Here is a 26,291-nt window from a genome sequence, read left to right on the forward strand (position 1 = left end):
GAGAGGCTGGCGGGTTATGCCTTGGTTACCCCGCGCCGCGCTCCTCTGGGACGTGGTCCTGGGCTTTTTGGGCACCGCCGCCTTCCTGATCGACCTGGGCGCCGACCTGTGGGCCGCGGGCCAGTATGTGCTCAGCGGCCGCTACCTGTGGGCCGCGCTGGTGCTGGCGCTCCTGGGCCTCGCCTCGGTCGCACTGCAGCTCTTCAGCTGGGTTTGGCTGCGCGCCGACCCCGCTGGCTTGCACGAGTCGCAGCCCCCCGGCCGCTGCCTGGCGCTGCTGCACCTCCTGCAACTGGGCTACCTGTACAGGTGAGCACCACGCCCTCGGAAGGGGGTGGGGGGCGGAGCCCGCGGCCCCTGGAGCCGCGCCACTAGCCGCGGGGGGGGGGGGGGGGGGACCCTGACACTGGGGAGGGGTGGGAAGGAGAAGCTCGGGACCCAGGAGAGGAAGCTAAGCCCTTGTGGGAACTTCTGCTTACAGGTGAGCTCCCCGCCTCTAAGAAAGAGGGGCCGGCTGACGGCCCTCAGAACCCAGCTACCCTACCCCCGTGGCACTAGGGAAGAGACTGAAGCCCAGAGAAGAAAACGAGGCACATGATTTGGAGTCAGACCTGTCTGGGCTCCAGTCCTAGCTAATTTACCCTCTGCGGCCTCATCCCTGCCTCAGTTTCCTCCTCTGTGAAATGGCAACAGGAGTGTAGACACAGGTCTGGCCAGCTGGCCTGTTGTGGGAAGCGAAGGCAAGAGCCCAGTGTGCCTCACTTGGTGCTCTGGGCTCTTGGTGGACTCTAGTGTAACAGCCGACCCCTGACCTGTTCCATCCAAAAAATGTTCCTTTTTGTTGTGGGTGGGCCTTCCTTGGGCAAGTCCCTTGAGCCCTCTGGGTCTCAGTTTACTCATTGTTCCAGTGGATTTGGTTGTAGCACCTGCTTCTGTTTGGTAGGGATTAAAAGAAATAAGGGATTGAATTGCTTCGGCGCAGAGTAAGCCTTCAACAAATGTCAGCCGGCTTGATTCCCCGGGTCACCGGGGAGGGTTGGGAGCCCTGACCCTCAGAACAGAGCTTGTCCTCTCAAGCCCTCTTTCCCAGTTTCCTTCTCCCCGCCCCACCCTCTGATCCCCAGAGCAAGCAAGAGCTCAGCGACGGGGTCTGACTCAGCTGTGTCCCCTGAGCCAGCCAGGGCTGGGCATAGGCTGGGTTCCAGAAAGTCTGTGTGGGTGGTACTCCTCAGATCCGCAGGGCCCGCTAGAGATGAAGAAGCTGAAGCTAAGGGACGAGAGTCTTGCGGTGGGGTCAGGACACACTGTGCTCTGGGTTGGGATGGGGCGACTGGAGCCAGGATCTGCTCTTGAATCCATTCTGCAGATTCTCTCCAGATCTTGCTTTGACAAAGCTGCATTGAGTCTCCAGGAGGGGACAAGAGGAGCTTTGAGTATTGCGGTTTTGCCTGAGGGACTGCAAGGGCCTCCTTAAAATGCCGGGTGGGCAGAAGGAGAGCAATTGTTAACAGTCCTGGTGGCCTCGAGGAGCCCTGAATCTGTAACTGTGTCCTCTCTTGTCCCATTTCTTTCTTTCTTTCTTTCTTTCTTTTTTTTTTTTTTTAAAGATTTTATTTATTTATTTGACAGACAGAGATCACAAGTAAGCAGAGAGAGAGGGGGAAGCAGGCTCCCCGCTGAGCAGAGTCCGATGTGGGGCTCAATCCCAGCCAGGACCCTGGGATCACAACCAGAGCCGAAGGCAGAGGCTTAACCCACTAAGCCACCCAGGTGCCCCTCTCGTCCCATTTCTGCTGAGCAGGAGGCAGACAGCCTTTACTGAACTTTGGTTTTGAAAATGGGGTGTCTGTTCCTCCTTTGGACTGAGGCAGGGGCCTTAGGGGACCCGGGCAGAGGCTCCTGCTGAGGGAGAGCCCCAACCTGGGCCTGCCACCCCTGCTCCTTAATGTCCTGTCAAGTCCATCCAGGGGAAGTGACAGTAAATGTCTGGTGAATGACCTGGCTCTGAGGGAATGGGCTCACCTCCCAGTGGCCAACTGAGATCAGTTCTGGGTGGGGGAGATCATGGTACATGTTCCACTACTCCCTACATGCTGATGGGTCACCTAGGCCTGACTGCCTAACCTCTGGACTCCCTTAACTCTGTGTCTGTCTCCATGTCCATCACACTGGACAGTCCTCTTAAATGACCCTATCCTTCCCGTCTAACCCCTCCTCCCCTTCCACTCCTTCATAGCCAGAGAGATCTTTCTACAGCACAATCTGACCTATGTTGCCTGTACTCAGGAGCTCTCAGTGGCTCCCCTTCCCCCACAGGGTCCTAAGAAAATCTTAGGCTTTCTAAAAAAAAGTTGAGACCTGTCACTTGGGGCAATTTCATAGCATGCCTTTGAAATTCGCACAGTTTTGGGTCCAAATCCTGTTTCTACCATTTCTTAGCTCTTCGGTTTTGTGTCCCCATCTGTCAAGTGGGGATGTTGTAAGGGGGAAATGGGACAGGGTTTGGGATAACCCGGGGACATCCTGGCCAGTCCAAGCGGTGGCAGTTGGTACCCATCCCCATTCTACGATGAAAGAGTTGGGTGAGGTTAAGTTACTTGTGCCCAAGGCCCCGCAGCATGTGAGTGACGAGCTAGGATTAGAGCCCACCTCCATCTACACAGTGGGAGAGGGGAGGCCGAACACAGAGCACACTAACCTGGCCCCTCGGGGCCTCTGGACCCGCCCTGCCTAGGTGTGTGCAGGGGCTGCAGCAGGGGCTCCTGGTGTGGCAGCAGGAGGCGCCCTCTGAGTTTGACCTGGCTTATGCCGACTTCCTGACCATGGACATCAGCATGCTGCGGCTCTTCGAGACCTTCTTGGAGACGACGCCACAGCTCACGCTGGTGCTGGCCATCGTGTTGCAGAGCGGCCGGGCCGAGCCCTACCAGTGTGAGTGATGGGCCGGGGGCCGGTTCCCCCTTTACGGTGTCGGGGAGCTGCCAATGAGTGTCAGGAGGGTTTTCATTCTTTTCTAAAGGCTGCTTGGAAAACAGGAGGATGTCCCTTAGGTAAATGTGTGTTCAATCTGGAAGCTACTCCTTAGCCTTCCGAATGAGGACCAGTGACTAGTGTGGCGGCCACGGGGGTTAAGGGGCTGCCGTAGGGCTGGCGCTGTGCAGAGCACTTTGCCGACCATACTGCTCCCACGCATAGCGGCCCTAGGGGCTGGCATTGGCTCCGTCCACAGGACACGAGAGGAACGAGGTGCAGAGGTGAAGGCATCTGGTCCGGGGCACACGGCACTCCGGGGCACACACTTCTGTTTGAGGGCTGTGGGTGCATAGGATCGGGGCCACTATGGGGACGGTCTCCATTGTCTGCAGAGGAGGCAGGGAGTGAGGGAAGAGACAGATTTTCTTGGCTTTCTACTTAGTGAACATTTCCATCAGTGGCTCTTATGTACCAGGTACGGGGCTGCTGGGGACCCCAAGGGAGCAGAATGTCTTGTACCCTGAAGGAGCTCAGAGACAAGGCAACAGAGAATGACTATGTGCTAAGACTCCAGAGGGAAGTGGGTGAGGTATACCGGGTCACCTGCGGGGTGGGGTGGGGTCAGGATGGGTGACTCTAGCCTCCAGGGCTCGTGCTCCTGGCCTACCCAGTATTGTGGGCTGAGCTTGTCCAGGTCAGCGAATGCAGCATGCTGGGCAAACTGGGAGGATAGCAGCCCTGCCGAGACCTCCTGTGTGGTAGAAGGGCCATTGCCCCAGATCTGCTTGCAGGGTTGGGGTGGCCTCCTCGTCCACAACAGATGCCCGGTAAACATCTGTTGATGGACTGGGGAAGGGCAGGGGAGTGAACATTCTAGAGGCCTTCCAGTGCTGCTGGCACCCCTCCCTGGAGGTCCTGGTGCTCCTAGTCCAGGGTGGACCACCAAGAGGTGGGAGAGGATCCCCACCCTAAACTGCTAGTGTTGAAGAATCAAGGTGAAGGCCCAGTGTGAGCCGGAATGTTCTATGTGTGTGGCAGGGCTGGCTCTCCCGGCCTGGAGGGCGGCTTCCGCCACAGCCTAGTTGCCACCCGTGGAAGTTCCTGCTTCCGTTTTCAAGAATGCAGACAGGGAACTGGCATTACTGATTTTCAGTGCCCAGAAAGGCTTGGGCTCTTCTGGGAAAGGAAGGGTTACAGGGCCCGAGCAGATGCTCAGGGTGTGGCCAGGGTTCTGGGGACTCAGATGCTGGGTGACACGGGTGCAGATGAGGGTGCATAAGTCACACAGCCCCCCGCCCCAATCCTGGAAGAGTCTCGCCCTGGCAGCACCTGAAAAGTTAAGCCTTGCGGCTAAGGGCAGACTCCACGATCGGACCCTCGGTCTGTTTTTGGTTGTTTGAAGGGATGTTCTCTAGCTGTAGCTTCCCTTTAGCCATCAGGAGCTCTCACACCCGCCTGGGGTGGCCGTGGGGCCTGGTGGAATGCGTGGCCTCTAGGGGGTGCCATGCAGGCTCACCCGTTCCCGCTTCCTCTCCACAGGGGTCAGCATTGGCACGTCCTTCGTGGGCATCTCGTGGGCGCTGCTTGACTACCACCGGGCCTTGCGCACCTGCCTCCCCTCCAAATTGCCCCTGGGGCTGGGCTCCTCTGTGGTCTACTTCCTGTGGAACCTGCTGCTGCTGTGGCCCCGGGTCCTGGCCGTGGCCCTCTTCTCTGCTCTCTTCCCCTACTCTGTGGCCCTGCACTTCCTGGGCCTGTGGCTGGTGCTGCTCCTGTGGGTCTGGCTGCAGGGCACGGACTTCATGCCAGATGCCCGCTCTGAGTGGCTGTACCGGGCCACCGTGGCCACCATTCTCTATTTCTCCTGGTTCAACGTGGCCGAGGGCCATACCCGGGGCCGCGCCACCATCCACCTGGTGTTTCTCCTGAGCGACAGCATCCTCGTGGCAGTCACCTGGTCGACTCACACCAGCTGGCTGCCCAGCGGGATCCCACTGCACGTGGTGCTGCCCGCGAGCGGCCTCTGCTTCCTTCTGGGCCTGGCTCTGCGGCTCGCCTACTACCGCTGGCTGCACCCGAGCTGCCGCTGGGAGCCTGACCGGGTGGATGGGACCCGGGGCTTTCGCTCCCTCGAGGGCCTTCAGCTGCCTCACAACAGCCGCATGACCCGGTTGGCGCAGAACTTCTTCCCTAGGGTTAGGGAGGCGGAGGCTGCTTTGCCACGGAAAGAAGAGGTAAATGGGGTCCTTTGAGGTGAGGCCAGACCCAGCAGGCCCAGAACGGATGGACTCAACTGGTAGAATCCAGACGATAAGCTAATGATGCTGCTATTAGCCTTGATTCCCTCCAGAAGCACCCGATGCCCGATGTGACAGGCCCTGGAGACCCGAGTTGAGTAAAGACTCAGGCCTGCCTTTGAGGATGAGAACAAGATGCGAATGGCTGGGCCCTGGAGAGTCAGGGGCGCCAGTTACATACAGGACACTTTGGAAGGAAAGAAGAGACCCAGCCCCTTCCCCATCCCATTCCCACCAACTGAAGAGTTGGTACCCCAGAGCTCCTAGAGATGGTATTTTCGCCTCCCCGGCCATCTTCAACATCATTGGTGGAAGTGCTGTCCCATGGCTTGGTTCCCTGATCCTGGACTAGAAGGCCCAGGATCTCCAGGTTGTGTTCAGAATTCTTCCCCTCTGCCTTACCTGTCATTCTGGTCATCCAACAGATGTTTACTGAGAGCCTTGTCTGTGGCAGGAATATTCTGTCCTTGGAGTCTGGAACAAGACTTCCATCTCTAGCTACTCCTGAGTGGGTGGTCATGCTGGAAGCCAGGGAAGTCCAGCTAGTGGCCCTGTCCGCCTCCCCAAGACTTCAGTGCAGCCAGCCCGGCCTCTGGCCCTGCTCTCAAGTGGCCATCTTTCAGCCAAGTGCTTGTGACCCTGTGGTCTGGGCCATGGCGCAGCCCGTTGAGTATTTTTCTACTTTAGACAGTACACTTTCTACCTCAGAGTCTATGTGAGAGGAAGAGAATGTGCATTCTTACGTGTCTATGCAAGTGAAGGGCATGTATGTGGTGTTTTTGTTTAACAGTATTACTAGATTATTATTAAAACCTCATGAAACCCTCCAAACTAATTGTGTCATTAAATCTACAGGGCTCAAAGACACCTGGAAAGAAGGGTCAGGGACGTGAAGTCCACCCTTGAAATTGCTAAAGGTCCTAGGACCAGAGAAGAGGGAAGGTTCTCAGCCTTGTTTTCCAACTTTTGGGATCTGGTGAGCCGTTGTGGGGTTGATTACCGCCAGGTGGGCATCAGAACCCAGATCTGGAGCCACTCTGGTGTGTGCTGTTAACCAGCTTTGCTGCTGGGCCTGGCAGGAGGAGCCACAAACACCTCTGGAACCAGGAAGTGAACCCTAGAGCCCGGAGGAAGAATGGTACGGGTGCTGGGAATGCAGTGTAGGGGTGTGGATGTGGGGCGCAGGACCAGAGCATCTTCTGTTGCCCTGGAAGGTACGTGGTTTGGGGAAACCAGGGAACAGGAACATGGCACTGGAGACAGAAGAAAAAGGTGCAGTCATCCGTGTGAGAGGAACCAGGATAGTTCTGTTCTTTTATTCATTTTAGGGGAGACCAAACAGAATAAGTAAAACTGTCCGAGCTAGTGTAAAAGATCAAGTAGGGAAGGGCGCAGGGAGAGGGTGAATGCGCGTTGTGGGTGGCAGTTCCAGTTCTGTGTAGCATGGCCTGGGAAGGCCTCCCTGAGAACCTGATTCCGCCCTAAAGGGGGGAGGCTTTGGCAGCTGTGCTGGCCTGGGGTCAAGGATGGTAGAGGTGGGCGGGTGGGGGGTGGAAGCCCTGGGGAGGCGATGCTGGTGATTTTTGATGTAGAAGGGTAAGGCCGGAAGGATCTCCAGGATCATCCTGTCCAGTGATTTCCAGACTTGAATTTCATGGACCAGTAAAACGGCCAACATGGCTGCTGACTTAATTTTAACAAAAAAAAAAAAAAGGCAGTAAAAACTATCATTTATTATTATCTTCATCATCTCTTAATACGATATAATGGCCTTAGAAAAAGGATTTTTTTCTCCAACTGGGTTTTTAAAAAAATTGAGGTATAATTGACATACAGTATTATAAAAGGACAGTTCTTTTAATTGAATACATTTAAACACCCATAAACACATCCATAAGTGAAATCATTATAGTTTCTCTCAAGTCATTGAGAATATCAAGGGCGGAGAACCCAGAGGGTAGGCTTAGTGCCCCACCTAGCTTTGGACATAGGCCCTAAGGGTTTCCAAGCTTCCTGTCATATGAAGAAATTAGGTTCAGGGGAGATGCTATATATGCCCAAACAGAAGACAGTATTTTAGGCAATTCCCTACTTTCCTGAGAAAAATCCTCAAGATGTGTATTCTTTTTTTTTTTTTAATAGATTTTATTTATTTATTTGACAGACAGAGATCACAAGTAGGCAGAGAGAGAGGGAAACAGGCTCCCCGCTGAGCAGAGAGCCCGATGCGGGGCTCGATCCCAGGACCCTGAGATCATGACCTGAGCCGAAGGCAGCAGCTTAACCCACTGAGCCACCCAGGCGCCCTCAAGATGTGTATTCTTAATGTTTTGGCTAAATTCTCATCTGTAATTGCTAAATGAAAATTGTCAAATGATGGTAATACGTAATTAAATTGAAATAACATACAAGGTCTACCACTTAAAATCTGTGGAACGAAGCAGTCACTTCATTTGTTATATACAGTTCATAGAATTAAGAGTTTTAAAAAGATGGCACTGATATGACTTGCAATTAGAAATTTCTTTCAAGATCCCATCAAGAATTTCTTTTATAAGAAACTTGTTTTTGAAGAATAAAACCACCCCGAATTACTAATTTTTACCTGCCAAACAAAGGTTTTTGAGAAATGAGCAGATGTTACACTTACTATAGGGGAGAAGGGAAGTTTACTCCAAGGCTTGAAAAGCAAGTAATACTCCAGTATTTGTACTTAAGACCAAGTTAAAGATGTAACAAGTCTGCTTCAGCTATGATGTGGTTCGAAATATGTACCTTCTGATTAAAAAATATAATGCCTAGAATACAAGGCAACCCCCTTTTCTAAGAGGGAATTAACTTGGAAAAAAAAACCACATCTTACAGTCTGACACATGTGGCACTTGGAAGCTAGCCCGAATTCTGGCCTCCTTTATTGCAATAAAAGGCAAAGGGATTCTTAACTGTTTTCCAGACCAGTGAGGGACAGTCAGACCCAAATCGGAAGAAACGAAATGAGCAAAAGTAGTTGATGTGACAGGAAATGAGGCCAAATCAAGCGAGGTTTAGTATCAGATCATGTTTTATTGCTTTTGCATGTTAAGCTCATCACAGCAATGTATTGATTTCTCTTTAATAATTAAATTTCAGCACAATTTGACAGCAAATGAAACCTCTTTTATCATTTCAGTCCTAAACTTTAAAAAGCAGTAGATTTTAGAAACAACTAAGAAATAAACTTTCCCTTGCAAGTTATTTTAAAATATTATTTTATTTCCCCATGTACATTTGTTTATACCAAATGGTTAGTCTTTATTTTCGATGAAATTAATGACTGGGTTATTGAAGAGTGCCAGCTTTCTAATGAGCTCTTCGGATTTTTTTAATGAAGCCCTACTCAGAAGCCTACTTAGCTGGGCAACTGGGCTGATCCTACTCAGAAAAGACACAGGAGCACACTGTATAGAAAATAAAAACTTTATTTTTTCAAGTTTATAAGATAGTTCCCATTACATATAACATTATGGTCAAGGACTCTACACAGCCACGAATGCCCGCAGTCACATAAATATATCCGATCCACTCAATGCCTTTTCCTGCTAAATGAGGCATCTGAAGTCCAGAGGGTTATGTTTTGAGTACAAGCTGTCCTTAATGAGATGGCTCCCGTCAGTGCATTAGGGACTAGCCACAGAGCCTTGCTTGCTGGAGCGGTCTAAATCGGAAGAGGAAGGGACAGAGGGCCTGCAAGTTGGGGATGGGTCAGAACTAGATTTTTCTCTCATAGTTTAGGATATTTTAGAATCCCAGAATTCAGATTTGGCTTCTTTATAAGTGAGAATATCTGGGGAGTTCCAAGTTTTGGATGAAAAAGGAAGCTAATGAAAAAGGTGGTAAGAAGTAGAAGCCTGCTTAAGAAGGCCCCTAACTGTCCCCCTTCTACAGGAGTGAGGAGAGGAAGGCCCCCGGCTCTCCACCCTTGGCTTAGACCGTCATTCTCCAGGAAGAGAAAAAATGTGGCTCCGCCCCTCCCTGCCTCTGCCCCGTGGTTCAGTGGCACCATTCAATGTAGCGAATGTCTAGATGGTTCCACGTGCTGCAGCCAGAGTTTGCCAATCAGATTCTACCTGGAGCTTGAAAAGTGAGTTTGTATAAACTGTGGACATGCCGTGGCACAAGTCTCCTGGGACGCTAGCTTTGCCCCTCAACTTGCAGAGCGAAGACAGGAACATCCCAAACCAAATAAAAGCCCAAACAGGCATCGAAGTCTGGAACAGGCATCTATTCTCCCGGACACCACCAGCCGCCCCAGGGGCATTGGACAGGGTGATGCTAAGGCACAGTCAGTTTTACATTCGAAAGTCAAGCCACCTCTTAAACCCAGGACACATCTGACAACTCCAGACCTCGCACTAGAGACAGTCCTCACCACGAGACGTGCAGACCCATCTGGCAGAACCCACAGCGCCTGGCTGGGGAAAGACTCAGGATGTGGGTAACTTCATAGGGTCACTTTCTAGTAAAGAGGGCTTCCCCTTGAAGAAATGACCCATTTTGCCCTCAACTTCCAAGAGTGCTACCCACTTATTCCTTTCCAGAGCTTTGTGTTGGAGAGGAAAAAAACACAGGGTAAAAGAATGCTGTGTTCCCTGCACAACTCATTTTGGCAAAGAGGAATCGAGAAGCTCTCATTTTCCGTAATGGGGGCAGCAACAACCAAAAGAAAGCAGAGGTGCTCTGCTCGATAGAGCTTCCTCACTTCTCTTAGCCAATTCCAAGTTCCTTTTGCAAAGACCCAGGCTAGGCAGTCAGGGGGGCGGTGGGGGAAATACCATCGAAAGAGGAGTCTAACTCCTAGGGATAGAGCACTTCTCCCAAAAGGCAGGGAGAGGGAAGTATTTGTGTGTGGCCCTGTGTGCATGGTGGGGGGAACCACTGCACAGCCTCACAAGCCTGACATGCAGCCCCAACCAGGTGGCCTCTGTCCAACTCAGGGAACCCACAGTTATACTGCTAGTAGGGGGAGGGCTTGGGGCCTGGAAGAAAGGCCCATTACAGAGCTTTCTAAGATCGATTACCAAGCCAGGCAGAGCATGTGGACAACTGTGCTCTACACAGACCGTGGAAGGTTGGCCTCCAACTCCATGCCTCATCTCTTCCTCACCTGTCAAGAAACGAGGTCGGAGAGAGACAGCTAAGTAATGAGCACTGACTCCAGCTCCTTCCCCAAACCTGTGAGGAATGGAGCACTTTCTCAATCCGTTCTGAAGGAATGTGTCTATCAGTCTTCGCTGCTGCCATTTGGTGGCCTGGCATCAGGAGGAGCCTGGCCCCTCAGTGCCGCAACATCTCCAGAAAGGGATGCACAGAATCTCTGGGGGTGAGCGATTACAGCTGGGGGTGGTCAAGGGACGCCTCCTCCTGAGGACCCAGACTGCACGCCTGAGGGGCTGACATGATCACCTCTCCAGGCAGCCCGGGAGAGGCTCAACTTCCTGAGTGCTAGGAAGTGTATCCTGCCCGAGCAGGGGCCCACATTCGTCTTGGAGCGATGGAGCATCTGCAAACACACCTGGACTCTAAGGCTGGGATTAGCTGCCGGGCACCCACCAATCTTCCTAGAGGTCAGGGTGACAGATGTTTCTGCATATAGCAGGCATGGAGTAGGGTTCCAGCACCCTCATTTGGATCAGGAAAGTCTTTCTGGCCTTCTGGTTTCCCATTTTAGAAAGGGATTTGAGAAGCAGAAAGGGTGTTCCATGGGAAAAGTGGGTTTTGATCACAGCAATCTGTTCCTCGGTTTCAGGCAAGAGATTTGGGTAAATACATGCCCAAAATACCTTTCTTGGCTTAAGGGCTTCAAAGGAAGTCAAATGTAGTTACGAGTCTGTTCTTAGGCTTGATTTAACTTCTTGGGTCCAAAGCTGAGCGACTGGCCAGAGCTGCATGGAGGCGGATGGGAGGTACAGAGGGGCAGGGCAGGGGCAAGAGTCTAGCACTGGTGACTAAGAAGGAAGAGAAGGGGGGAGGGGTGAGCCTCTGCTGCTGGGGAAGGGTGCTTCTCTGCCAGACTAGGTGGAATCTTCTTGTTCCAAGAGCCAAAGAAGCAGAAATTCCTACAAAGCCTTAGTCCTTTCCCTCCAGTTGGGAGGTAAGCCCTCTGGGACACAGTCTTTGAATAAAAGTCAAGCTGAAGGCTTGGAATTTATGTCTTAAGAGAGGGAGTTTCTAGGGTTGTGCCATTTGGTTGAAGGGGAACAGGGGCTGGAGAGAGGACTAAGGCTTCTAGGATGGGAAATTCCAAAGTCTCAAGGTTATCAGTGTCCAGTGCCCCACAGTTCAGCCGACTAGGAGATGGAAGATCGGGAAGGAAACCGCCCTAGAGAGCAGACCACCGGAGCAGCTAAAGGAGGTGCTACTGTCACAGAGAGGTATTTTAGACATTTCAATTGCTATTTTCCAAGGAAACTTTACACACCCCTTTCTTGTTAGAAAAAGAAAGGAGGGAAAACCTGCTTCAGAGACCAGACCCTTAACTATAAAAATAACATATACATTCCCTGGGAATATGTTCTAGAGCTAAGGAGATTACAAAGACCGCAAGAGATGGTATCACAAAAGTCTGCCACGTGTATCCTGTTCCCGCAAGTTCAGAGCAGTTCTCAAACTGGGCACGAACTAAGAGTGCAACTCTGCCCCAAGAATTGCCTTTTCTTTTCTTCATTTTTTTGGAAACAAAATAAAACGAAACAAACCCCCGAAGAATTAAAAGCACTGTCGCTGCGGTGAGACCTCTCCATCCCACCGTCTCCTGCCTCTGCACGACGGTGAACACGGGGCCGCAGCTCACTCTTAGCAAAAATAAGCTTCGTCCCTTGCAGCTGTTGGTTCTGATTGTGTTCTCGCCAGCATTCCATGGAGAAATAGAGAGACACACACACAGAGACAGAGACAGAAAGGGAGACAGAGACACACAGAGAGAGAGAGAGAGAGAGAGAGAGAGAGAGTTCCCAGATGGTTCTGGTCTCTAGCTCCTTTCAGGAGGGAAAAGGAGCTCACGGGGAAGGGTCTTCATTCCAGTTCTCAGAGAAAGTCAAGCTCCAAAGCCTGGTGGAGGGACACTAGATCTCCATGGTTGGTGATTCTCCAGAAAGGCATGTTGTGCTGGAAGAGAGGGGGACAGTTCAGAGCAGATTCACCCAACTTCTTTTGGGAGCTTGTATTTACCTCTCTACCTCTTCCTTTCCCCAAGACACTTGGTAACACTCTCTTCTCCTGCCCACCTTACTGGACTGTTAAAAGGAAGTCAAATGTATAAGGACTTTGTACACTACACGACACTTGACAAATGTAAGAGATTTTTGCCAGGTCTTTCTTGGTAACTGTGCTTTTATGATACATCCTTGTTTTAGCCATTATATAGGGTCCTCAGGATCAAATAAAATGACCCTAGTGAGAAATTACTATTAATCTATCACATTTTCTTACAGATGGTTAGTTTTGTGTAAATTTCAGACAAAGTTTCTCTACGTTTCGACAAAGTACAAATCTTGTTCACGACTGAGATGCGGAATACACAGATCTAAGAAGTAATAATCCCATTTACCATGTTGTCAAAATCATGTCCAGAATACCGTGTGCTGTTGTGGAAACCACATTTTAAAGAAGGGATCTGAAAAAAATCCAAGTGTGGGAGACCATGTTCTGTGAAGCTGAAGCGGGTTAGCCTGACTGATCGTTTTGCTCTAACTGGTTGCAAGTTACCCAAAATACCAAAGTCTTAAAGCAGTTCTTTTGGCAGTGAGCTCAGGGTTTTTCAAGCATGCTGCTCACACGTATTTAAACAGGAAACAGACTTGTTACGTCGTACTCAGGACTCAAACCAGGATGTGAAAGTTAGAGATACACGTTTTAGTTCAGTGGGAGGAGGAACATCCTAACAGTTTGGATGACCCCACAATAGAACATGACACACAGGCAGCAGTCTCCCCATCCTTGGGTTTATTCAAACAAGGACTAGAAAGTCCTCTGGGAAAGGGGCTGCAGAAAAGGTCCCTCACAGCATAGAGGCTGAAATGGATGGAGCTCTAAGGCATCTTCCAACGGGTACATGCCATGGTAGGTGATCACAGGCAGCAGCTGAGAGGCGCCTACTGCCTACTCTGCTAATGACGTCATCCTTCTTTAGCTCCCAGACTCCCTTCCTCAAACCAAGCAGCACTGCTGCTTCCAACCACTACTGTCTTCTCCCGGCCCAGAGGGCAACAAGCACTTCAGAACCAAAGCCTCAAAGATAACACATTGAAAAAAAAGATACACATCCTTGAATAAAATAGTGAATGAAATAGTGAATGAAATAAAATAGTGAATGAAAACGTAATGAGGTAATAATGCCACCGGATTAATGATGGAGAGCCCAAAGATTTTAAAATTTTTGAGTGGCAGGGAGCGGGGAAAGGAAAGATCTAATAACTTAAGGGAAAACCCTATTTGGGGGAAAAAATGAATGTCTTTTTTTAAAGAAAAATAGGACAGAGAGGGGAAAACACTGTAAATGCTCAAGATTGCTACGATTTCTGACTTTTACCGTTTTTCTAATTACTTGTGGCGTTCCCACAGGGACTACTGTTTTTACCATGGTTACCTGTTTGGCTGCAATTTCTTCATCTCGTCCATCTCCAATCACTACATATGTGACTTTCTTTCCAAACCTAGATACAATTCTCTCGAAGCAGCTCTCCTTACCTGATGAGAAAAAGAAATTTCCCATTAGGACATTCCCCCTACCTTTTTTCAACACTAAAGAAAAGAGCTGCTGCTGGTTCACCTGCCTAGGCTTAGACAAAACAAGTGACAGCCCATGTAATTTGTATGGCAGGGAGTGGGGGTGGCAGCTGGAGATCAGCAGGCCTGCTGCCCAAAGAATGTAGAATTGTGCTATTAAAACAAGACTTTCTAAGCATTGTGCTTTTTAGGTTCTTATTTTAATAAGTATGTTTTTTTTTTTTTTTTTCTAAGTAGGCCCATACCCAGTGGGGGCTTGAACTCCTAATCATGAGATCAAGATCTGAGCTGAGGGGCACCTGGGTGGCTCAGTGGGTTAAAGCCTCTGCCTTCAGCTTAGGTCATGATCCCAGGGTCCCGGGATCGAGCCCCGCATCGGACTCTCTGCTCAGCGTGGAGCCTGCCTCCCCCTCTCTCTCTGCCTGCCTCTCTGCCCACTTGTGATCTGTCAAATAAATAAATAAAATCTTAAAAAAAAAAAAAAGATCTGAGCTGAGATCAAGAGTTGAAAGCTTAACTGCCAGTCACCCAGGCGCCCCTTAGTGTGGTGAATTTTTTTTTTTTTTTTAAGATTTTATTTATTTATTTGTCAGAGAGAGAGAGAGCAAGAGCGAGCACAGGCAGAGTGGCAGGCAGAGTCAGAGGGAGAAGCAGGCTCCCTGCGGAGCAAGGAGCCCGATGTGGGACTCGATCCCAGGACGCTGGGATCATGACCTGAGCCGAAGGCAGCTGCTTAACCAACTGAGCCACCCAGGCGTCCCAGTGTGGTGAATTTTTACAAATGGAAAGCAATGGTGTCTAGGCAGTGTGAAAGCTAGGATACCACCTCCCTACTTTATAGCTTACAAAGGTCATTCTTTGAATGAACTCTCAAAATAATCCAGTGAGAGGAGTACAGCTCCCTATTGTAAAGATGAAAATGGGATTGAAAGGATTAGTTACTTGTCTCAGATCACAAACAAGCTAGTAGCTACACTCCGGGCTCCAGGATCCAATCTAGGCTGTGGCTATCTTGCCATGATGAAAGGATAATTTCGGAGGGAAACTGTTTTAGTGTAGGGAAAAAAAAGTGGAAGCTTAAGGTCCTGATTTCGTATTAGTAATAAGAAACAGGCAAACAGCCATTTTCTTCCAATTCTTCATTTTCCAGACACCGTTTTGGCTTGGGTCTTAGGTCTTTCACAGGGGGTAACAGCCCCCAGAGTACCAATGAATATGGCAGTAAATCAGACCAGAATATCTAGAATGTCACATCTATAGTATCTATTGAATGCTGTAACTGCAACTGAGATAGTGGATCTCTGAAGTTGACTTTGGGAAAGGGTGATTCCAATCCACTGCAGACAGCTGAGAAATATGGCAGTGTATCAAAATTCAAATCCCATCTGGAATGCACCAGTAACTTGCACAGATGATACTGCTGTAGGAAAAGATACTTTATTTACATAAATAAAAGGGAAATTATTTCCCTTGCTTTTTCTTCACCATCTTATATTTTATTTCCCTGTTTCTGCCACCTTCCTCAGTTAAGCAAGGTCCTAACTTTGTTTCCTTCTTCATCTTGCTCCATTAACCTTCTAATCCTTTCTTCTTGCCAGATCCAGTGACTTAGCACGGGGGTTCCTGTGTGAAGAAGAAAAAGGTGCCTCTTCTTCAAGGCACTTGACTGCCATCTGCTGGAAGATTGTTGTAATAAATATATAAACACGAATCTGCAACAACACGATAATCCACAAGAACCTATCCACCCATACCCAGAAGTCCTGCTTGGCACATCCGAGCAACCGCAAGTTTCTGAAATCCCTAGCCCAACTGGCACCTCAACCCCACTGAGCGAGTCACCTGGACCGCTCGGGCTTCAGTCTCCCCCTTGTCATAAAAAGCTTGGCTCAGGTGCATTTGGGTCCCTTTCAGTGCTAACATTTTACAATAGCATTGTTATGCCCAACAATCAAATCAGGCAGTGCAGTCAATGTCTGCAGAATAAATACATATTAATCTCATAAATTATTCAACAGATGCCTAGTCCATGTCTTGAGCCCTAATTCAAATATTAAATAGTTCAACTAATAAATTTTTACTATGTTCAAATTGTTGAAGAGTTGTTTGTCTAACTCCATGGCAAATATTACATCCCTATAAACTAAGACGACCTCTGCCAGACCCAATCTACTTTATGATCTGTCTATGGAAAATAACCTTAAATCAATCAGATTTTAGACTTTTCCCCTAAGGCCTAACAAAGGGAATGTTTCATATTTATTTGCTTAAAAAACATTTTATTAAATCATCTGACAGAGCGAAGGCGTGAGAGAGCACAAGCGGGGGGGGGGGGGCAACACAGGGAGAGGGAGAAGCAGGCTGCACACTGATGCAGGGCTCGATCCCTAGATCATGACCTGAGCAGAAGGTAGACGCCTAACCGACTTGAGCCACCCAAGTGCCCCAGGAATGTCTCATATTTAGAGGACAAGGACATTAAAAGTTTTTCATTGTCACAGCATGTAATGGTCAAGGACGAAACACATTTAGGAATGTCTCCTCTAAAAGGATTACGAGACAGAGAGAGTTATGAACAGCTCACAGTGAAGAAGTAGCTACATTAAAAAAATGACTCCCGTACCGGTGGTAAATAAACTTCGTCCATTTTACACTCTGTCAACAATCCTGAAGATGAGCTTTCCATTCAGGAGGATATGGCCAATGATCACTCAGCTTTACCAAACATCAAACCGCTAAATCTAACTGCAAGACCAACTAAGCCTTTGGAGAATATTGGGTTTCTGGGCTTCCCCTATCAAAAACACTTCTGAGACTTTCAGAAACAATTTGGAGAATTCTTTTTTAATGTCCAAGGTAACAGAGTGGCCATAAAAGAATCATAACTCTGAAATCAAATATTTCTTCTCCTTGCTCCCATCTCACAAGCAAAGCCTCAAGTCTCTCATTGTAGTTACCAAGGTGCAAGGTACCCACCCACAGCTTTGCAAATGAGCTCTGGATGAAACGAGATTGAGAATAGTTACCAAATAAACACATGTATTGTCAGAGGGAATAAAATCATTCCCATTAGTCTGATGAGCCTTCGGGTGTCAGAACTCACTATATAACAAGCACTACAGAATTTCTACCTTTCAGGAGTGAAAGGCTTATTGCGTGCCCTGGGTTCTTATGAAACACCAAGTGAAGCAGTGGCTGTGAGAGCAAAACATGAAGGGGGGTGGGTTTCCCCCAATCCCTTGTAAATAAAATAATTCAACATACAGAACAAGGAGAATAAAAATAAACTCCCGTATATCTATTGCTGCTCCATTTTTGTCGAATGTTATAACACTTTCAGTTGCTTTAGATAAAAAAAGAATATGAGAAACTACAGATTTGATTTCCTGTGGATCCGTTGACCCTTTCTTTCTCTGGGAGTATATATCCATAAACACTCTGTGTTATGATATATACTCTCTGTGAGTATATATCCATAAACAATATATGGTATATGGTTGTGAACACTTCTGACCTTTAGATAAATGATACACACCTTACATATCTACCTGCACTGTTTCTGTGTTGAACATCGTCTCCCATATTAATCTTTAAGGATGTACGTACTTTTAGTTCATTCACTTTTTACTGTGATATAGCATCCCACTGTTTGGATATAGCGATTATTTTCTTTTCATGGACAGGTTCACAGAGTGGCTGTTTCCAATTGTATTCTATTATGAACAATGTGGCATCAAAAAAATCCTCACACGTCTCCTTGTGCACGTGAAAATTACTCAAGGGCAGGGGTGGGCCAACTTTCTGTGTCAAGAGTCAGGCAGTAAATATTGCTCTGTTGCAACTACTGGACTCCGCTCCTACAGTGTGAAAGTAGCTATGGAAATGATCTGACATGGCTATGTTTCAATAAAACTTTACAAAAACAGGCAGTGGACAGAATCTGGCACATGGGTTATAGTCTGCAGAGCCTTGTACTAAAGTACATTTATCTAAAAGGGGAGTTACTTGATCATAGGGTTATGCACATCTCAAACCACTACACATTGTCAAACTATTCTCCAAAAAGGACTATATCCAGGGGCGCATCGCTGGCTCAGATGGTAGAGCATGCAACTCCTGATCTTGGGGTTGTGGGTTCAAGCCCCATGTTGGGGATAGAGATTATTTAAAAAATAAAATCTTAAAAAAAGAAGGCTATCTCCGTTTTTAATCCCATAGGCAAAGTTAAATGTTCCCATTTCCTTGATAACTTTGGCACTGCCAGACTTAAATTCCTGTTAATCTGATAAATAGGAAATGCATCACACTTTAAGGACATCTGTATGTCCTTAATTGGTGAGGTTAAGGAACTTGCCATATGTTTACTGGTGTTCTGATTTTCCTCTTCTGCAAACTGTTCCAAGGTTTCTGCCTACTTTTCTAAAATGCTGTTTGCTGCTTCATAATTTACAGTTCTTTACAGACTCTGTACACAAATTAACAAGTAAAAGAGTTGCAAGTTATCTTCTACCAGTCTGGTTTGTTTTGTCAACTTTATATTTTCACTCAATATAAAATAGAGCATCATCCAATTAAAATGATCATTTTGTTGTTGCTGTTTTTAAAACTGTTTTTTGGGGGACTTTTAAATAAGATCCTCTTCTACCTTAAGGCCATAGATACTCTTCTGTATTTTTTTTCTAAAAATCAAAGTTTTGCTTCTCATGTTAAGTTTTTTTTGCCCATCTGGAACTTCTTTCTGCAAATAGCACAAAGGAATACAATTCTGCTTTTCTCCTCATATGGATAACCCAGTTACCCTCGTACCAGGAAGTGAAGGTCAGTTCCAGAGGACAGAGGATTTTTGTCACTGCTATATTCCTAGCACCTTCGCAATGTGAGACACACAGGAGGCAACAGCTACTGTCCTTTCTCATCTAGTGAATCATTACCACTTGCATATAAACTTTGTATAAATTTCTCTTACATTCAAAAATTCTCTTGAGCCCATATGACCCCCACTTACTACACTTCATTTCTTTGTCCTTCTTTATAATTGATCTAAAGTGTCATATGGTTACCATCTCCAGCTCTTCTCTTTCCAGTCTCTCTTAAGCCCATTCCAATTAGGTGTCACTCCCATCACTTTGCTCAAACTGCATGTCAAGTTTAGTAATGGCCTCCATGTAGCAATCGTACCTGACCCATTAGCACAATCGGAGTCCAACCCTCTCCCTTCGTCCTCTTCTAAGACACCATTCTCATTTTCCTTCCTACCTCACATACCTCTCCTTCTAACACTGCTGCTGGTTCTACCTTAAGATCCAAATATTTAAATATTAGAGGGACTCGGGGCTAAGTTCACAGACCTCTATTCTTCTGTCTGCATTCATTCTTATGACTTATCCAGTCATTTTTAATAACTGCACACACGTGAAGACTTCCCATTATTCGTCTCCAGCCAGTACCTCTCCCTTGACTTCCAGATTCAGATATCCAACTGCCTCCCTGACATCTCCACGTGGTTATCTAATAATTGTTTCAAACGTAGCATCTAAAACTAGACCCTTCATCTTTCTTACCACGGCCTTCTCCATCTCAGTAAATGGCATCTTCGTCCTTTCAGCTGCTTTAGGCCAAAATCCTTGGACTCTTCCTTAACTTCTTTTTCTTTCACACCCCATATCCAAATTACTAGCAATGCCTGTCAAAATAATGCCTTCATAATATATCCTATATATATCACAGACATATCTATCATCATATATGACTACGTCCCCACCTCCATTACTACTACCTTATTTCAAGCCATCCAGGATCTCATGCTGTATTGTTACAATAACCTCCCACTTTGCCTCTTGGCTGTCCTCCTCAAGCTCCTAAATCCTATTTAATGGGAAAGTCATTTCTTGTCAGTCTTCTGCTCAAAACCTAAAAATAGCATTTCACTGGAATAAAAGTTGAAGTCTTTAAAATAATCTACAGGGCCCTGCAGGCTCTCCCCACCCTCTCCTTTGCTCTCTCGTGACTTTATTTCCCAACATTCTTCCTTCCCTGCTCTTCCCTGAACACGTCTCCAACCTTTTCCACGGGCTGTTCTCTCTCCTCGGCATGCTCTTTCTCCAGGTAAAGGGTAATGGCTAACTCCTTCACTTCTGTTAGGTCTCTGCTTAACTTTTCAAAAAAAGGAAGGAAGGAAGGAAGGAAGGAAGGAAGGGCTAGAGAGAAAGCTTTTCCTTGAGACACACCTAACTACCCTAATTGAAACATGGCCTTCTTTTCCTAATTGATCTTTAGCTATAGCACTTACCACCATCTGATGTATGTGCTTTGTTTTCCTTAACTTACTTGTTTACTGACTACTTCTTCCCACTAGGAGCAAGGATTTTGATCACTGCTATATCCCCAGTACCTAGAAAAATGTCTTGCAGATAAAGGTGACAAATAAATACTTGGTGAATGAATGAAGAAAAAAAATGTCAACAGGATCTGATGGGCTTATTGCCTCCATAGGTCCTGGGGTATGAGTGCACACACGTGTGTATATGTGTGTGTGTGTGTGTATAAACATATAAAACTAGACCTACTTTTTATGGAGAAAGCTGATCAACAGGTATGTAGTAGATTTAAAAAAATAATGAATAACCACAGCTCATCTTCAAACTCCAGGACCCTCTCCTTTGGTAACAACAGGGAAGCAGGAACTCTAAGAGTTTGGAGAGATGATGAGAAGGCTGCCAGAGTCCTCTTTTTCTGACCATGTGTGGCACACAAGAAGCAGAGTGACACACTCTGCTGCCTTCTTAGTGGAACAAGTTGGTTTTGTATAGACCTGGTGCCAATTAATTATTTCAGCAAATATTTATTGAGTGCCTACTCTTACCCATACTTGGTACTGAATACATTTTTAGCGGTTAAATAGTACCTTCATATACACAGTCCCATTTGAGTTTCACAACCTCTCTGGAAGTTTCTCATTTTATATGAGAAACCTGAGGGTCAGGAGATAAAGTAATTTGCCCAAGGTAAGAACCAGTAAGTGGGGGAGACAGGACTTGAATTCTAGTTCTTTTTTTCTTTTTTAAAGATGTTGTTTATTTAAAGATGTTATTTATTCAAAGATGTTATTTATTCATGAGAGAGAGAGGGTGAGAGACAGCACAAGCAGGGGGAGGGGCAAAGTGAGAAGGAGAAGCAGGCCCGATGTGGGGCTCCATGTGGGCCTCAATCACAGGATCCTGGCATCAGGACCTGAGCTGAAGGCAGATGCTTAATTGACTGAGCCACCCAGGCGCCCTGAATTCTAGACTTTATTACTGTTTTTCTTTTCAAAAAGCTGTACTAAAAACCGTAAAATCTGCCGTCTTAACCATTTTTAAATGTACATTTCAGCAGTGTTAAGCATACTCACATTATTCTAAAACGTTCCATGGTACAAAGCTAAAATTCTACACCCATTAAACGACAATTCCCTATCTCCCTTTCCTCTAAGCCTCTGTTAATCACCATTCTACATTGTCTCTATGAGTCTGACTAAGAAACTCACAGTATTTGCCTTTTTGTGACTGTCTTACTTCATTAGCATCACGTCTTCAAGGCTGACACGTGGTTGTATACGACAGTATTTTCTTCCCTCTTATGGCACAGTGATATCCCACTGTATGTATATACCATATCTTGTTTATCCATTCATCTGATGGACATCTGAGTTGCTTCCACCTCTTGGCTATTGTGAATACCGCTACTATGAACATGGGAGTGCAAATATTTTTTTGAGATCCTGCTTTCAATCCTTTTGGATATATACCCAAAAGTGGGATTGCTGGTCATATTTCTTTTTTAAATTTTTTGAGGGATCACCATACTGTTTTCCACAGTAGTCCTACCACTTTATATTCCCACCAACAAGGCAGAAGGGCTGCAATTTATCCACATCCTTGTCAACACTTGTTATTCTTTTTCTTATTTTTTTTTAAACTTTATTTTAAAGTAAACTCTACACCCAATGTGGGGCTTGAACTCATGAACCCGAAATCAAGAGTTGCATGCTCCACTGACTGAGTCAGGCAGGTAACCCCCCCATTTTTTGTTTGTTTTTTTTTTCCCATTTTATTTGTTTGACAGAGAATGAGAGAGCACAAGCAAGGGGGCGTGGCAGAGGGAGAGGGAGAAGCAGGCTGCCCACTGAGCAGGAAGCCCAATTCAGGGCTCGATCCCAAAACCCTGGGATCATCACATGAGCTGAAGGCAGATGCTTAACTGACTAAGCCACCCAGGTACCCCGATTTTTCTTTTTTTGACGGCAGCCATCTGAATGGGTGTGAGGAATTTAAACAGTTTTAAGTATACAGCTTAGTCTTTGATTTTTAATCTAGTGCTTTTTCTATTAGACTATACTGTACCACTCTCTCTGGAAGATAAAAATAAATCTGGGATGAGGTAAAAGTAGATTTCCAAGCTACATACTATGTCCTTTCAATTATTATTAATGGAAAGAATATGATAAACTCCTACAAACCTGGATCTGAATCCGGTTTATGTAACTGACTAGCTGTGGAGTCTTGAGGAAGCTACACAACTGTTAAGCCTAAACTGGCCCACCACTAATATTAGGAAAAGACTGCTGTGAATATTATAGAGAGATATACATAAAGTGCCTAATTAAGGGATTGACAAGTAATTAAGTACATCATAATTATGAAGTATTACATAAGGCACGTGACAAGAAACAGAACTGAAACCATACCAATTTTGGTAGCGCTATAGATGTTTTCAATAGGAAATATTTCTCCTAGCCCATACAGGAGAACCTTGGCCAGAGCTGGAACCAGCTGCGTCGTAGTGATCAGCACATTCACACAATTCTTTCTGGAAGGGAGAAAAAACAAAAAGAAAAGAAAAGGAAAAAGTGAAACTAAACTCATATGAGAGCAAGAATTCTTTAGAATCTAATTATTAAAAACTAACCTCTTTAGAATCTAATTAATAAAAACTAACTAAAAAGGGCCTGATACTTGTTCAGTGCTATGTTCGGTTATTGCTCTAATTACCTCAGGTTTTTTAATTTCCCATATTAAAGGACAGAGATTCTATATATTTAATGGGCACTGAGCCAACAACTTGATTCTTGTCCCATTTCCCTTCTGACCATTCTAGCTCACTGCACTTGTAATAAATAAACCACCAACCCATGTCACTGATAGCACACTCTAGAAAACCAGTAACGAAGACTCAGTCACAGCATTATTTCAGCAGAATGCAACTTAGCCCTTTAATAAGGTATGATTTAAATCCTCTTTGCCTTTCACACAATGGCAACATAGATTCCAGAATATACATTAATTTCATTCACATGACCTTTACCTTCGCGGGTATCCACCCGTTGGTGTCAGTTTTACTGTTTGCTCTACTAGGCTGTATCTGGAATTCCTGCTTCGAGGGAGGGAGCAAAAAGGGTACTATAGTAGACTGTATTTGACTATCTTTATTTCCCATTCTAAGCTTCAAGCAGAAATCTTAAACTGCTTAAATTCTCCTTTTCTTCTGAATCCTGCCTTCCTGAAGGGGCTCTGATACATTTCTTTGGAGCTTCCTGTACTTAGGATATGAGATGTGTCTCCTACAGGGATTCTCTGATTTGACCAGGCCCATTCCTGGGCTGGAGATCATGGGTTACCAAACTTTAGTTCTGTGAGCAAAAAGTAAGGGGAAAGAAAAAAGGTTTTCAAATATAAATATTCTCTGAAGATCTGAACATGTGCTGTCAGCGCGGAATGACCTTGCCTCCTGCCTAACCCAAGTGTCTGCCTGCATCTTTTTGACTCCTCTCACCCCTATCCGAAACCAGTGTTAGGGAGTGGCCTATCCTGGACTGGGGTCGGAAAGATGCATCTAGGAGAGGATGAGAACTAAGAGAACCGTTTCCATACCTGGACTGGATGAGAAGTAAGGACTTTAACGCAGTTCCTAACCAGGAATCTGTTAAAACTTCAATTTCTGCTCTTAGTCTCTGCAGTGCTTCCTTTCTCTGGGGACTGAGCAGGCCTTTGGGAATAAAAGCAGACACATTTATCATCTGACGGTATATCCTTGCTGACACTGAGGAAGCAACTTCTAAATTCAATTTAGAAATACTGTGAGTCACTGAAATATTCCAATGAGCTAACAGGTTTCTCTTCTTGGTAAAACTCTGGAGTAGCCTCCTTAATTAAGATACCTTTTTGACTTTCCTCCTCAGAATGTTCTGCTGGGCAGGGGGTGGGGGGGACTACAACCACCACCACAAAATCAGCTGAAAGAAACACTGTGATGACATTCTGCCAAAGCTCACTCTTTCATGAAGAGCCAGTCACATGACTGGCAGATGGGTGGACCATACTTCGAGCTGCACTGTTTTAGATGTGACATCAAGCAAGAATCAAGGAGGGAGAAATGAGGGTTACAGTTGGAAGAGTCTGCGGCATTTCCAATCTCTCTAAAGAAACCGAAGTGCAGGGAGGGAAGGGGGTCTGCCTAAGGTCATATAGCAAGTTAGTGGCTTTTGGCCTCCGAAGTCTTTGTTCTGCCATACCCTGCTCCCACGGTGACAGTGCGGTTCTCACCCCTGCACAGCGCATCAGCCTGAGATTCCAGGCTGAATGACCAACTTCATGAACGTCATTTATTTGTACTGTACTTACTTCTGAAACAACTCCAGCTAAGAAGAGACTAAAACACTGCTTAAGATCAGACAATTAAGCATAAAACAAAAGAGAATTCATCTGATGGCAGCATGTTATCAGCCATTTGAATTATAATATTGAAACCGTAAATCTGACCCTGTATTTTCTGTAGTGAAGGTAAAAGAGAAACTGTGAGTTCTATTACAAATATTTCACAAAGACAGGAGGCATTTCTGTGAGGAGAACAGTATATAATTTGTTTACAGATTGATGGTTTCACAATGCAAACCTAGAATTACATGACTCTCAAGGTCTCTGATAAAACAACAAAACCAGCACCCTTAGGTCATGTGTGGCCTACATGTAAGTACACATGTCACACACTTTTAAAAAGATTTTATTTATTTATTTGACAGGCGGAGATCACAAGTAGGCAGAGAGGCAGGCAGAGAGAGAGGAAGGGAAGCAGGTTCCCCGCTGAGCAGAGAGCCTGATGTGGAGCTTGATCCCAAAACCCTGGAATCATGACCTGAGCCAAAGGCAGAGGCTTTAACCCACTGAGCCACCCAGGTGCCCCTGTTAATTCCTGTTTTACAAAATACAGGTGGACATTACTTTCAATATGTTCCCCAGGGCAGGCTCAGGGGATTCTCACAGAGGGTTATATCACCTTCCTCAGGAAATCAGGTCCTGGCACCCAGTGAACAGAAAAAGGATCAGACACTGGGCTGTATACAAAAACAAAAGAAAGGCTAATGTGTGGAGAGAGTAGAATAAAAAGATGGAGTTGCCAAAATAAAGTGCTGGCTCTGAATCATGAGAAAAAAATAGGCCATAAAAAGGGCACTCTAAAAAAAGCAAATTAAATTACCAAAGTCCCGAGGCCTGTGATTTTTACCTGGTACTGGGGGCTCTAACAGCAATTAACCAAATTACCTTTGAAGCCCTATTTTCACTTTCTGTAGCACAATGTGAGGCAGCACAGTGCGGTAGCAGGATCTGGGGTAATATACCTCTAGACAGTTTATTGAATCCCTGAAACTTCATGTTTTGAGGGTGATGGTTCACAGCTTAAATTTTTTTTCTCATTAAGGTACATCACTAAAAAAGGAACTGCATCAGGGCGCTTGGGTGCCTGTCAGTAAGCACTCAACTCTTGACCTCCGGCCATGAGTTCAAGCCTCCTATTGGGCACAGAGCTTACTTTTAAAAATAAACAAACAAACAAACAAACAAAAAACCAAACATCTTTCATACTTAGAAAAAGGGGGGGTGCTGCATGAACGTAAAGTGCACTGGACCAAGAGTTAGGGGATTGGGTTCCAGCTGTGACCGTGGGTTTGCTGTCCTGAGCAGCCTCATGATAAATGTGCTTTCTCGAATTCAAAATGAGGGATTCTGATTATATCTATATTTTTAAATAATGAATTTGCTTTTTTCTTTCTCTTTTTAAAAGATTTTATTTATTTATTTGACGCAGAGAGAGTTAGCAAGAGAGGTAATACAAGCAGGAGGAGTAGGAGAGGGAGAAGCAGGCTTCCTGCTGAGCAGGGAGACCGATGTGGGGCTCGATCCCAGGACCCTGGGATCATGACCTGAGCTGAAGGCAGACGCTTAA

The 26,291-nt window shown here is 46.3% G+C and overlaps 3 protein-coding genes across 6 annotated transcripts in view; 1 reads left to right on the forward strand and 2 right to left on the reverse strand.

The window, feature by feature from the left end:
* WASF2 (WASP family member 2) overlaps window positions 1–26,291 on the reverse strand; it is a 937,387-nt gene that overhangs the window by 353,514 nt on the left and 557,582 nt on the right. The gene's annotated exons all lie outside the window — the stretch shown is intronic.
* On the forward strand, window positions 14–6,101 carry XKR8 (XK related 8). The gene is made up of 3 exons (XM_082684891.1): window positions 14–309; window positions 2,735–2,931; window positions 4,513–6,101. Exons 1-3 carry the CDS (start codon window positions 17–19, stop codon window positions 5,223–5,225), a joined length of 1,203 nt encoding a protein of 400 aa, XP_082541017.1. The 5' UTR covers window positions 14–16; the 3' UTR covers window positions 5,226–6,101.
* EYA3 (EYA transcriptional coactivator and phosphatase 3) overlaps window positions 8,713–26,291 on the reverse strand; it is a 108,366-nt gene continuing 90,787 nt past the window's right edge. For both annotated transcript variants that reach the window (XM_082684819.1, XM_082684818.1), the window contains 4 exons: window positions 23,942–24,056; window positions 22,759–22,880; window positions 13,894–13,994; window positions 8,713–12,413 (listed from right to left, as the gene is read on the reverse strand). In XM_082684819.1, coding sequence (XP_082540945.1) covers window positions 12,333–12,413; window positions 13,894–13,994; window positions 22,759–22,880; window positions 23,942–24,056 — 419 coding nt within the window. In that variant the 3' untranslated portion in view covers window positions 8,713–12,332. The remainder of the gene's footprint in view (window positions 12,414–13,893; window positions 13,995–22,758; window positions 22,881–23,941; window positions 24,057–26,291) is intronic.

The sequence above is a fragment of the Mustela nivalis genome (assembly GCF_964662115.1).
Source record: "Mustela nivalis genome assembly, chromosome: 10".
Taxonomy (NCBI): Eukaryota; Metazoa; Chordata; class Mammalia; order Carnivora; family Mustelidae; genus Mustela; species Mustela nivalis.